At 42.5% G+C, this 13,496-nt stretch overlaps 1 protein-coding gene across 2 annotated transcripts in view; it reads left to right on the plus strand.

Moving 5' to 3' along the window:
* LOC131354172 (NXPE family member 3-like) overlaps positions 1-12,676 on the plus strand; it is a 29,544-nt gene extending 16,868 nt beyond the window's left edge. For both annotated transcript variants that reach the window (XM_058391523.1, XM_058391522.1), the window contains 4 exons: positions 9,062-9,831; positions 10,050-10,120; positions 11,069-11,266; positions 11,373-12,676. In XM_058391523.1, coding sequence (XP_058247506.1) covers positions 9,062-9,831; positions 10,050-10,120; positions 11,069-11,266; positions 11,373-11,926 — 1,593 coding nt within the window. In that variant the 3' untranslated portion in view covers positions 11,927-12,676. The remainder of the gene's footprint in view (positions 1-9,061; positions 9,832-10,049; positions 10,121-11,068; positions 11,267-11,372) is intronic.
* The last annotated feature ends 820 nt before the right edge of the window (positions 12,677-13,496 follow it).

The raw sequence follows: 13,496 nt of genomic DNA on the forward strand, positions 1-13,496 counted from the left end.
TGGAAGTAAAGCTGTTGCGCCTTCTGAAAAAGAATTGAGGTGTTCAGATGCTAAGACAAATCCTCAGAGATGTGGACACCCAGGAACTTAAAACTGGAGACACGCTGTACTTCAGACCCATTCATGTAGATAGGGGAGTGTCTGCTACTGTTAGATTTCCAGAAGTCCACAATGAGCTCTTTGAGGTTGAGGTTGTTCATGGAACACCATGCTGACAGGCTTTGGCTGTCCTCCCTGTAGGCCGATTCTTCGTTGTTGCTGATTCGGCCAACAACTGTTATATCATTTGCATATTTGTTGAAGATGTTGGAGTTATGCCGCAGAACACAGTCATGGTTGAACAGGGAGTAGAGCATTGGGCTCAGCACACAGCCTTGTGGGACCCCAGTGTTCAGGATGAATGGACTGTAAAGCTGTAACGACACACTCAAGAGGCAGAGAGGGAATAGAAAGCCACTTTTATTATACCAGGCAGGCAGAAGGCAAAACGTAAATCAGGCAGAAGGTAACTTAGGCAGGCAGGCAAAACGTTAATAAGGCAGGCAGGCAAAACATAAGTCAGGCACTCAGACTGGTATACAAAACGTACAGTAAAAGATCACTGGCAAAGATGGACTTACGGCACATAAATTTACAGTCTTAATACTCGCCGCTGTCATTGGCAAGTGAGCGCTTTAAATAAGCGTCAGGGAGATTGGGTGCAGGTGGCGTGATTAGTAATCAGGAGATTGAGAGTGGGGAAGTGCTGCTGGGGCCGGCGTGCCCATGACAGTACAGACCCCCCCCCCCCTCTCTTTTAACAGAGAAACATGAAAGGACGAGGAGATGCGGTAGCGCTCCGGGAGATTGAGCTCATAGGTCACTTCATTGATGGGCCGCCGGATGGTGAAGGGACCTATGTAATGAGGGCTGAGTTTTTTACAGGGAGGTTTTAGGTGGATGTCTAACATAGATAGCCAATCCCCAGGTGGGACCAGGGTCGGTGGGGATTGGGAGCGGCATGAGCTAGCCTTCCGAAAGACGGCATGGTGTGGAAATCACGGCGCAGATGGGACGGCCTTTCACGAACTGGAGCACCTCCTTCGTCATGTTGGGCCACCAATACTTATTCCCAATGGGTGAGAGGGTTCGCTGACTGCCCGGATGTCCAGAGCCCGGGGAGGAGTGAACCGAGTCCAGAAGGGTGAGGTGTAGTGAATTCAGCACATAGATGTTCCCTTCTGAACCTCCCAGTGGAGCAGGCTCTTACGTAGTGGCGGCATGGATGTCCTCGTCAATGGCCCAGAGGAGAGGACAGACAAAGAGATTTGGAGGGAGTATAGGCTCTCATTCTTCCAGTAGAGGATCTGGTGAGTGCATCTGGGACAGTGCATCAGCTTTGGTGTTTTTGAGCCTGGGACGGTAGGTGACTGTGAACCGGAAGCGAGTGAAGAAGAGCGCCCAGCAAGCTTGTCTAGGATTCAGGCGTTTTGCTTCCCTGAGGTATTGGAGGTTCTTGTGGTCAGTAATTACCTCGAAGGGATGGACAGCTCCCTCCAACCAATGCCGCCACTCTTCCAGATCCAGCTTAATGGCTAGTAACTCCCAGTTGCTGATGTCATAGTTTTGCTCCGCTGGGGTTAGCTTTTTGGAAAAGAAAGTGCACGGACGGAGTGCCGGGGGCTCACCTCCCCGTTGGGACAGCACTGCTCCTACTCCTACAGCTGAAGCGTCTACCTCCACCACGAAAGGTCGGCTAGGATCGGGATGCCATAGGGTAGATGCGGAGCAGAAGGCGGCTTTCAGCTTCTGGAAGGCTTCGAACATGGAAGTCGTCCAGCTTAGCACCTTGGGTTGATTTGGGCAACAGTGAGGTGAGAGGCGCAGTGTGTTTACTATAGCCGGCAATGAAGCGGCAGTAAAAGTTCTTGAAACCCAGGAAGCGTTGAAGATCCTTGATATTTTGTGGTTGTGGCCAGTTCTTCACCACTTCCACTTTGGACTGGTCCATTTGTATGCCCTTGGAGGAGATGACATAGCCAAAGAACTGAACGACTGGTTGGTGGAACTCGCACTTCTCGAGTTTGAGGTAAAGGTGGTGACGGCGGAGACGCTCGAGTACCTGCCAGACGTGGTGGATGTGCTCCAACCGGTTCGAGGAGTAGATGACGAACCGGTGGAGCATGTCATGGAAGATCTCGTTCATAAAATTCTGAAACACTGACGGGGCATTGGAGAGTCCGTATGGCATCACTCGGTACTCGTAGCGTCCCGATGGTGTGATGAATGCCGTCTTCCACTCATCACCTCGCTGAATGTGGATTAGATTGTAGGCACTCCGTAAGTCGAGCTTGATGAAGATGTGAGCTCCACGTAGTTCTTCAAGGGCAGCTGGGACCAGAGGCAGGGGGTAGGCGAACTTCACCGTTTGTGTGTTGAGGCTCCGATAGTCAATGCACGGTCGAAGCCCACCATCCTTTTTGGCCACGAAGAAGAAGCTGGAAGTTGCCGGGGAGGTGGATGGGCATATAAATCCCTGGCGGAGCGCCTCTTGAATATATTCCTCCATTGCCTTTTTTATCAAAGTTTCTTTATTTGTTTTCAAATGATACAGAATACAAAAAAAAAAAATAATAAACTACCCGATCCCCCTAACACCAGACAAACATAAGGAAACTATACATAATCAGATGTCCGTAAAAAAAGATGATAATCACAATAATAACAACAATAGCAAATAAACAGTGCAAAGTGAACATAGAAGGTATTCTCCACCCCCTTTCTTTTACAAGACCATATTGTCTGCTTTCATTCCTTCAACAAAAATTAAGAAAGGTTGCCAGATTTTATAAAATGCCCCGGTAGACCCTCTAACTGTATACCTAATTTTCTCCAACTTAAGATGATACATGACTTCCCTTATCCAATGGCTAAATGACGGTGGAATAGGGTCCTTCCATTTAATCAGTATCAGTCTCCTAGCTAGAAGGGAGCAGAATGCTAGTATTTTAGTTTTCCTTTTACCAACCATAGTGTTCTCCGGCTGCACACCAAACAATGCGATAAGTGGGGATGGCTCCACCATCTCTCCGAATAATCCAGAGAATGTCTTAAAAATGTTGGACCACAACGTGTTTGGACATGTCTAAAACATATGCAGCAAAGTTGCAGGAGCCTGCCTACATCTATCACATGTGGGATCTATGTCAGCTTTGATCTTAGACAGTCGGACCTTAGACCAGTGTAGACAATGTACAATTTTAAATTGTATTACGGCATGTCTGAGGCAAATGGATGACGAAAAAATTCCCCGTATTATTTTGTGCCAGATTTCCTCTGAAATTAGCTCACCTAAGTCTGCCTCCCACCTATTTTTGAGTAGATCTAGAGGAGTTGAGTCATGCATGCTGAGTAGCTCATAGATCTTGCTTATAGCCTGTTTCTGGACTGATTTACATTCAAAAATTGAGTCTAACAGAGAAGTAGGAGAGCATGATGGAAAATAGAGTTCAGAGCTACAAAGTTCCAAAGTTGCAAATACCTATAGAAATGTGACTTAGGAATATCAAATTTCTGTACCAACTGTTCATAGGATGCAAAATTTCCATCAATATAAAGTTCAGTCAGTGAGACCAGGCCTTTTCTGGCCCAGACCTCAAATGCATCGTCCATCATTGATGGAACAAACATGTAATTTCTAGAAATTGGTGTAGCCTGTGGTAGCTCCTTAAGGGAGAACGATCACCTAATCTGATTCCAGATTTTAACTGAGTGTACAACTACTGGATTAGAAGTCAGGCTAGAGATTGGCTGGGTGAATGGTATTTTAGAACTGAGTAAGGCTGCTAGAGAGGTGGACCCAACCGAGGCCTCCTCCAGAATTGTTCAAACATGGGCAGTGTTGTCATCCTTTAACCAGAACAGCAATGGTCTTATGTTGGCTGCCCAGTAATAATACATGAAATTTGGTAGCGCCATCCCTCCCCCCAAACGAGGCCTCTGCAGTGTACTTCTTTTAGTTCTTGGTGGTTTTTTTTGGTCCAAATAAAGGTCGATATTTGATTATTTAATTTGGAGAAGAAAGATTTTGTTAAAAAAAACGGAAGGCACTGAAAGATATATAAAAACTTTGGCAGTACATTCATCTTTACTGTATTAATTCTTTCACCTAATGAGAGAGTAAGGTGGTCCCAGTGCTCAAAATCTTGTTTTAAATTAGATAAGAGAGGTGGATAGTTGGCCCCATATAGATCTTTATGATTATGCGTGACCCAAACCCCAAGGTATTTAAATCTTTTAGGACTAATTTTAAAGGGAACTGAACTTAAATATAGCAGATTGACCCCATCACCAACAGGCATTACTTCACTTTTCTGGATGTTGATTTTATAACCAGATATTCTACCAAATTCCAAAAGTAAGCTCACCAATTTAGGAAAGCTTGTCAGGGGTTGTGACAGGTACAATAACATGTTGTCTGCATAAAGCAAAACCTTATGTTCCAGTCCTGCCCACTGGATACCTTTGATATCGGCTCTTTGTCTCAAAGCTAAAGCAAGCAGTTCCATTGCGACTGCGAATAGAAATGGGGACAGAGGACATCCCTACCTTGTGCCACATTGAAGTTCGAAATAATCAGATATATTTTTATTAGTACGCACAGCAGCCATCGGAGACATATATAGAAGTTTGATCCATGATATAAGCTTATGGCCAAATCCAAACCTCCCAAGTGTATTAAAAAGATAGTCCCACTCCACCCAGTCAAATGCCTTTTCAGCATCCAATGAGAGTACTACCTCTTGTGTGCCGGGTGGAGAGGGGCTATAAAGAATATTCAAAAATCGTCTAATGTTAAAGAAAGTAACAATTCTTAATAAAACCTGTTTGCTCAGGTGATATAATGGAGGATAAAGTCCCTTCTAAATGCTGCGCGAGGACCTTAGCAAGCACTTTAGCATCAGTGTTAAGAAGGGAAATTGGGCGAAATGAACTTGCACTCGAGAGGGTCCTTGTCTTTTTTGAGGATTAATGAAATAACTGTCTGACACATGGTTGGTGGTAGGGATTTTGATGAAAACGACTCTTCAAAAACTGATAGCAGCAAAGGGGAGAGCTGTTCTGAGAATTTTTTAAAGAAATCTGTTGGGAAACCATCCGGTCCTGGTGATTTGCTACTCTGCATAGATCTAATCACTAATGTTATCTCTTCCACCGTGAGATCCTCTTCCAGTTCAGCAGCAGTCGCAGGATCTATAGAGGGGATATATATATATATATATATATATATATATTATCCAGGAAGTATTCCAGTGACTGAGGGATGACACATGAATCAGAAGTGTACAGTGACTGGTAAAAATTTTGAAAACATGAATTAATTTTTAAGTTGTCAGTACTTTTTATACCCTGCTCATCCTTGATTACAGGAATGGACTGATTGGCAGTCCTTTGCCTCAACTGATGAGCAAGTATTCGCCCCTTCTTTTCCCCATGCTCATAGCACACATGGCGTGATTTAGAAATGAGATACTCAGCCTGCCGTGTTGACAGGAGATCAAACTCAGTCTGCAATAATATATGCTTTTTCATTGTGGAGGGCAGATGACTATATAGCCTATCTAGTTCCAGTATATCATCTGCCAGCTCTTTAAGGTGTGTAGTGTTGCTTTTATTTTTATTTGCACAATATGAAATTATCTGGCCTCGTAGATAAGCCTTTAGTGATTCCCATATAGTTGAGAAAGACATCTCTGGTGTTTGATTGATCTTAAGGAATGACATTATCTCAGATGAGATGAATTTAGTAAAAGTTTCCTCTGACAGAAGCAGAGAGTTAAGTCTCCGTGGACGATAACTAGACTGTGTATTAGGAATACGCATTTACATAGTTAAGGGGCCATGATCAGAAATAACTATAGCTCCGTAATCACACTCTGTAACGAGGGGAAGAAGTCTTTTATCCAGAAAAAAAAATTATCTATATGGGAGTAGGTCTTATGAATGGGGAGAAGAAAGAGTACTCTCTGGAAGTAGGATTATGAAACCGCCAGATGTCAGCTATGCCATATGATTTAAGGAAAAGCTTAATTGACTGCTCTGATTTGGACAGGGGAGCCTTTTTGAGCGAGCTACAGTCTAAGACAGGGGAGAGTGCACAATTCGTGTCCCCACCAAGAATGAGGTGGTGTGATGTCATGTTTGGTAACCGAGAGAAAAGATTTGAAAATAATGCAGGGTTATCCCAGTTTGGTGCATAAATATTGGCCAGGATGACTGGGAAAGAATAAAGCTGCCCCACCACAATAACATATCGCCCCAAGGAATCAGCTTCTACATTAGTCATAATAAATGGCGTATTTTTCTTGATAAGTATGGCTACACCTCTTGCCTTCGAATGAAAATTGGAGTGATAAACCTGTCCTGCCCAACACCCTCTAAGTCGAACATGATCCATTGTACGTAGATGGGTCTTCTGAAGGAATGCAATATCTACATTAAGTTGTTTTAAATGAGCAAACAACTTAACATTCCAGCTCACAAAGTTCACTGAACAGTCATCCAATCCTATGGAAGTGTTAATAACAGTCATGTCAAAGGAAAGCAACTGTACATATGAAATCTGTAAAAGCTACTTAACCGCAGATGGGAACTGACTTGGACATCTGACAAAATAAGTCTGGTGAGAAAACAAACATTTCTTTACCGTTGTCTGAAATACGTAGACGGGCTGGGAATAAGATGCCAAACTGGACGCCCTGCCGATTACGCAGCAATTTCAGAACTTCTGTGAATGCGGCCCTGGCCTTGGCAACACTCGCAGTATAGTCTGGAAAGATGGTGATTGGTTCTCCGTTGAATCTCAGCGGAGCTCGACTATGCGCACAGCTCAACACCTCGACACAGTCTTCGTAATAATGAAGTTTAGCCACGATGGCGCATGGTTTTCCATCCGATCTTCTTGGAGCCAGACTTCTATGCCCACGGTCCACAAGCACATCCTTTTCCAATTGCAGCGTTTCTCTTAACAACCTCGAAAGTGCCATAGTGGAGCTTGATCCATCCATCTCATCTACCCCCAGTATCCTGACATTGCACCTTCTCGTCCTTCCCTCCATGTCCTTGCATTTTCCTGAGCACGGCCACCTCTGTTTTCAAATCTGTTACCACAGACTGTAAAGTTGTCACCTCGTCTGACCACACTGATAAACCGCCTTCCACCTCTTTTATCGTAGTCTTCATTTGATTGATCTTGGAATGAATCGCCGCCGTGTGGTTTATTATTTCCTTTCTAACTGCTTGTATTTCGTTTTTAAGAGAACTGAACTCATCAGCAAACGCACTCTTCAGTTCAGATCTGATCACTGCGGAGATATCTGCTTTTAACGAGCAAAGAATCTCTGCCTTCAAGGCCGCTGCATCCATTTTCTCTGGGCTTCCCTGCTGGGATGGGGTTGTTCGGGAACGGGTGACGGTAGAGCACAAAGACGAGGCGGCACTAGGCCTAGCGGTAAATGATGCGTCGTATTTATACTTGCGCAGCTTATCTGCCATTGACCTGCATATCAACTACTTCCTTATTTCAGAATCAAACCAGAGCAGTTTTTATATAATGTTTTATAATGTCAGGCGCTTATTTATTTAGAAAAAATAAGAGTTCAGCTCGAGCTTGAGCCAGACACGTCTTACTCCATTGCCATGCAAGACGGCGTAGGCGTTCGCTGATCGACAGTTGGTATTCCTCCATCAGTATGGGCTTCTGTGCTGGGGAGCCCTTGCAGGGTGAGGTATCGGGGCTGTGTTTCTGCTCTACGACGACCGTGGCCAGGTGTTGGGAAAAGTTCTGCGCTTTCGGCATACAGGCTTCCAGACCGACAGTGTCGTCGTATACCACCACCTGCCTTTGGATCGCCGGCCGTAAATGCCGTCGGTAGGCCGCAAGTAGCGCCATCTCGTTCCAGCCGCTAGATGCCACGAGCGTGCACAAACAACGCGTGTACTCTCAGGTGGTGCAGTCGGCTTGCCGTAGGCGGAACAACTCCTCATGCACGGAGAGCCCGGACGAGCTTATTCCGAAGACCTCCTTGAAGTGGGCTAGGAAGGCGTTCAGGGCTCTTGGATGCCCACAGTATTCTGTAACGACACACTCAAGAGGCAGAGAGGGAATCGAAAGCCACTTTTATTATACCAGGCAGGCAGAAGGCAAAACGTAAATCAGGCAGAAGGTAACTTAGGCAGGCAGGCAAAACGTTAATAAGGCAGGCAGGCAAAATGTAAGTCAGGCAGGCAGACTGGTACACAAAACGTGCAGTAAAAGATCACTGGCAAAGACGCACTCACGGCACACAAGCTTACAGTCTTAATACTCGCCGCTGTCACTGGCGAGTGAACGCTTTAAATAAGCGTCGGGGAGATTGAGTGCAGGTGGCGTGATTAGTAATCAGGAGATTGAGAGCGGGGAAGTGCTGTTGGGGCCGGCGTGCACGTGACAAAAGCGCCATCACATGTCTGTGTTGCCACATTCCTAACTGATTTCTGTGCACAGTTTGAAGCACAGAACTACATGTTTCTACACCTCAGTGTAGAAATTCAACCTAAATTCTGAAAATAAAAACCTCACCTGAGTTATTAGTTTTTACATATAAGTTATTAGCAAATTAATAAATTACATATTTTTGTACTTATAGTGACTGTTTTATACTTTTTGGATTCACTATACCAGAGTTTGTAACTATAACAAATGGGGCTGCATATCTCTATATCAGTAGAGCAGCACAGAATTATGTGCCAAGGCAGTCTTTCATTTTCTTCTTCCATATTTTCTACCATTATGTCACATATCAGAAAGCATAATCAGTTCATTAGATTTGTGCTTTAGTTTGATTTCATTGCAGTGTCCTCAATTATGCAAGTGAATGTAAAATAACTTTTTAAACTAAATACATCACCAAAATATGTTAAAGATTAATTACAAAGTGTACTGCTAGTTATTACTGCTGTTGTGTCTTCAAGACTTTTCCTGATTTGTGTCTACTGCTACTGCATGTATTGCATTCAAATGTGCTCTTTTCACTGTTTACAGGATTTTAATGATCAACTAACATCCACCTTCTACAAAATACAGAGCAGTATCCACTCAGCCTTTGAGCCTCCCGATAATGTGTTGCTGGCGGAGGTAAATTACACGTACTGTGCACAATTTGTCCAAAAGCCCACTGCAGAAGAGGCCATAGAAGAGAGACATTTGCTTGATTCCATTGCATGGCCAGATCCACCAGTGAAAGACCTCCCTGTGGAGTTCAGCAGTAACCCTGCCAAGAGCTACTATGTGATTCAAGGTGAACCAGAGCAACACATAGGTGGTCAGCTTGTGGTTAATGTCCATGTGCACAACTTCTTGGGCCTACCTAAGAGGCATGGAGGAGATTTCCTGACAGCCAGGCTGCATTCACCCAAGCTAGGTGCTGGGGTTGTAGGGAAGGTGCATGACCACAATGATGGGAACTATACAGTGCTGTTCCCACTGCTGTGGGCTGGTGAAGTGCAAGTAGAAATTACTATGGTGCATCCTAGTGAGGCAGTGGCAGTGCTCAAGAGATTACGAAAGGAGCAAACTCGCACAGTGATTTTTAAAAGCCAGTTCCGCTCTGGTGACCTATCAGAGACCACTGAGTGTGACATGTGTCTTCCTCACAACCAGAAACCTCTCTGTAATTACACTGATCTTGAAACTGGAGAGCCCTGGTACTGCTACAGACCAAAAAAGCTAGGCTGTGACACACGAATAAATCATTACAAAGAGGGTTATAGGAAGACCCTCTTAAACAAGAATGAAGCACGGTTTTTCAAGAGGTAAGATGGCAGCTGAAGTCTATTTGTAAAGATCCTTTTTCCATAGCTTTTTAAATTTGGATTAATTTCCTTGTTATTTCCTAAGTAGATGTTGTCCTTGCTCTAAATGGTTATTTAAAGTTTAAAAAGATATAAATGCTAGTAATAAGATAAAATTATTAGAATAATTAGAATAAAAAAATAATAATTAGAATAAAAAAATTACCATATTGTTTCAGGGGAGTAAATATAAAAGTGCCTATACCCGCAGCAAAGATGGACCGTGTGACTGTATTACCTGCAGAAAATGGTAAGTTTTTTTTTCAACAGTCTATCTTTAGAAATAGATATATTTTAGACTATACTAGTAATATAAGCTGCAGCCTGGTGAACAGTAGTACTTCAGAAGAAAGCCTGGGCCCTGATTCAACAACATTTTACCTTTTTTTTTCCTTACAGTACTGTAGTCAAGTTGTGAGTAGTGAGAAGTTGATGCCAAAATTCGCTCATACAGAATTGTGTGAATTGATTGGAGTTTGTCAAAAGGGTGTTCCATTTCATTCTAACTTTACCTTCATTTTATCTTTCTTGAACAATATCTGCTGAGGGAGCTGATATTGTGCAGTGAGCTGATACTGATTGTCCAGTTCCACTGTCTGACCACAAAAAGCTGGATGAAACCACAATGTTTTGCTGGAATTAATGTTTTAGGATGTAGATACACAAAAACTTTCTCATTTGACACCAATATTAAATCCATAGATGGCATTTAAATGAAAATAATGTCTATTTATAGTCCACAAATAGGGTGTTTCCCCTTCTTGAATCGAATGGGGATGCATTGCTTATATCACAGATGAACTTAAGGAAAATTGTAACCTGTTGGCCGGTGTGCCACATATCACACTTTTTAGAGAAGCCTGTATAATATCTGTCTGCAGGCCACAATTGGCCCTGGGGAATATAGAATTTGAAAATTCTATAATGACTATTTTGTTATTGTTCTTGTTAAATATTAATGCAGTTGTGATCTGCATTTCACTGCTCATTTAAATATGCACACCCTCAATTAACCACTTATGACATAAAAGCATCATTTTAAAAGATCCTTTTAAAAAATAGACTCCAACATTACAGACTATCTACAAACCCAAAGCACAAATCCGTCACTTCATATTTAAACACATAGATTGCACTCTGATTTGTCTATATTGTAAGCTATCTTGTGATTAACATTAATATTTTTCCCCCTTCAAAGATCAAACCAAAGTAGAAAGTACTAACAATGCTGCTGGCTACTACTTTCAAGATACCTGGAGGTCTCTGAGTGGTTCAGCCATCCAGCATTTTACTAGCTCATCAGCCATAACAAGTTGTCTTAAAGGGAAGATTGTGTACATGCATGGAGATTCAACAATACGCCAGTGGTTTGAGTACCTTGCTGATTTTGTTCCTAGTAAGAGCAAGTTTTTCTGTGTTTTATCAATTTCTTGTGTAAACACCCTAGTTTTTCAATGTTTATCCAATTTCTCCAATATGATGCTCACTTTCTCTTCTCCTAGACCTGAAACCATTGAATCTTTACAGCCTTATTAAGGTAGGACCATTCATGCTTGTGGATGACACTAACAATATTCTAGTGAAGTTTCGCTGCCATGGGACGCCCATCCGCTCCCCCCCAGTGTACACCTCTGAACTGCACTATGTAGCAAATGAGATAGACAGGATAGAGGGTGGGCCAAACACTGTGTTTATTATAAGTGTGTGGGCTCACTTCGGCACTTACCCAATTGAAGCATATATACGGCGACTACGGCAAATACGGAAGGCTGTGGTGCGGCTGCTAAACCGTGAGCCAGATACGTTGGTGGTGATCCGCACTCCCAACATGCAGAAGTTTGATCCAGCATATAGCCTGTTCTATAGCAACTGGTTCTGTCTGCAGATTGATACTGTGCTGCGTGGAATGTTCAAAGGACTCAATGTGAAGTTTCTGGATGCCTGGGAAATGACGCTGGCCCATTACCTACCACATGACCTACACCCACCCCAACTCATTATTAAAAACATGGTTGATGTCATCCTCTCCTATATCTGTCCAGCTGGGAAAACATAAAATGGTGTACAAAACCTTTGTATTTATTAACGTTAGTAATATAGCTGTGGGAAATTCTGTAATAATGGTTCTGCAAATAACTTTCAAAAGTTGATAAAACATGGTAATGTAATTTATTAAAGTCAAACATTTGAAAGCTGATCCTACATTTAATATGAGCATTCTGTAAGCAAAATGAGAGAGGAGTGTAATTGTGAAACGTTTTGAAATGTTGAAATGTTTTGCAAGAATGAATTTACAGAAGACAGGATTATCAAATATAAGTATTTAAATAAATGATTTTTAGGATCATTTCCCTAAATTCTGTCCAGTCAGTTTGTGCTCACACATACTCTTACATTTTATCCAGGTTTTCTCCCATGATGGCCAAATTTATACTCTCTGCAAATCTGTAAAAGTTACACACAGCACAAGTAATAAAGCAAATGGTAGTTAAGCATCATTTTAAGTTTTACAGTTTATTTTCAGAGTAATGCAATCAGGATATGAATTTACTCAGCTTCACATTGGTAAAAATACAATCTCAATATCAGGGGTATTTTTTGTTTTGTTTGTTTAGCCTTTTTTTTTTACTGTATACTTGTAGGGAAAATAATCTCACTTATCCAGTTTAGCCCAAAGGTGAATTCTTCCTTTCTGTCACATTTAGTCTCATGGAGATTTATTTTGATGCATCTCACTAGTTCTCGGCTGGATTTTTAACTATTCTGCTCACGCTGTGTTTGGATTACCCTGTTCGGATTTGTTGCCTTGGACTCTTTCTTTGTAAGGACCTTTTGCTATTTAGCTTGCTCTCCTTGGTTTCTGTCCCCGGTAACCACTGGTTCAGACTTCTGCTTATTCTGTAATTTGCTGCTGTTTGCTTCACCTTTGTCTCTGTATTTTGTGCCAGAGTTTGTTGGGTGTATGTTATTGGCTGCACTCCTGACTCTGTTCCTCATTTCTACATCAAAAGACTCTTTACCTAGCTCCTGTTGCATCTCACACTTGGGTCCTAAATCCGTGCCCTCTGACACACTGGGCTCCACGTGTCTCATGTGCTTCTGTGATACCACACTGCTCCCCAGCCAGTAAGAAAGTTATATGGGGTGATTAACTCCCTCCGTTGGGGTACTGCCAACCCCTTTTTAAACCCCTTTTTGGTGTAGGCTGATAAGCCATTAATGAAATTTTCTTAAACTTTAGCAGGGGGACTATTTCTAAACTTATCTACCATCAATATACATGAAAGTTAGTGATAATTAAAACAATAAACCACTTTCAGGACTTCCATTCTGATCTTCATTTTAATGTACATTATACATGACACTGTGATCTCTACTCATGTCACAAAAATGCAGTGCTCCCCTAGATTTGACTTGAGATATGATGTGCGATTTCAAGACTGCAACCAAGTAAAAGAAAAAAAAAAACATGCGACAGGCATGTAAATAAAACATTTTCTTTGCTTGAGTCTGTTACCTCGATAGGCTCAGATTCCTGTTTTTGGCTGGCAGGAGTGGTTTTCTGCTCTTGTTGCTAATCCACCTCAGGGTTTGCTGTTTTCGATTTGAATCCCATTTCCTGCATT

Source organism: Hemibagrus wyckioides, linkage group LG06, assembly GCF_019097595.1.
Source record: "Hemibagrus wyckioides isolate EC202008001 linkage group LG06, SWU_Hwy_1.0, whole genome shotgun sequence".
Classification (NCBI taxonomy): Eukaryota; Metazoa; Chordata; class Actinopteri; order Siluriformes; family Bagridae; genus Hemibagrus; species Hemibagrus wyckioides.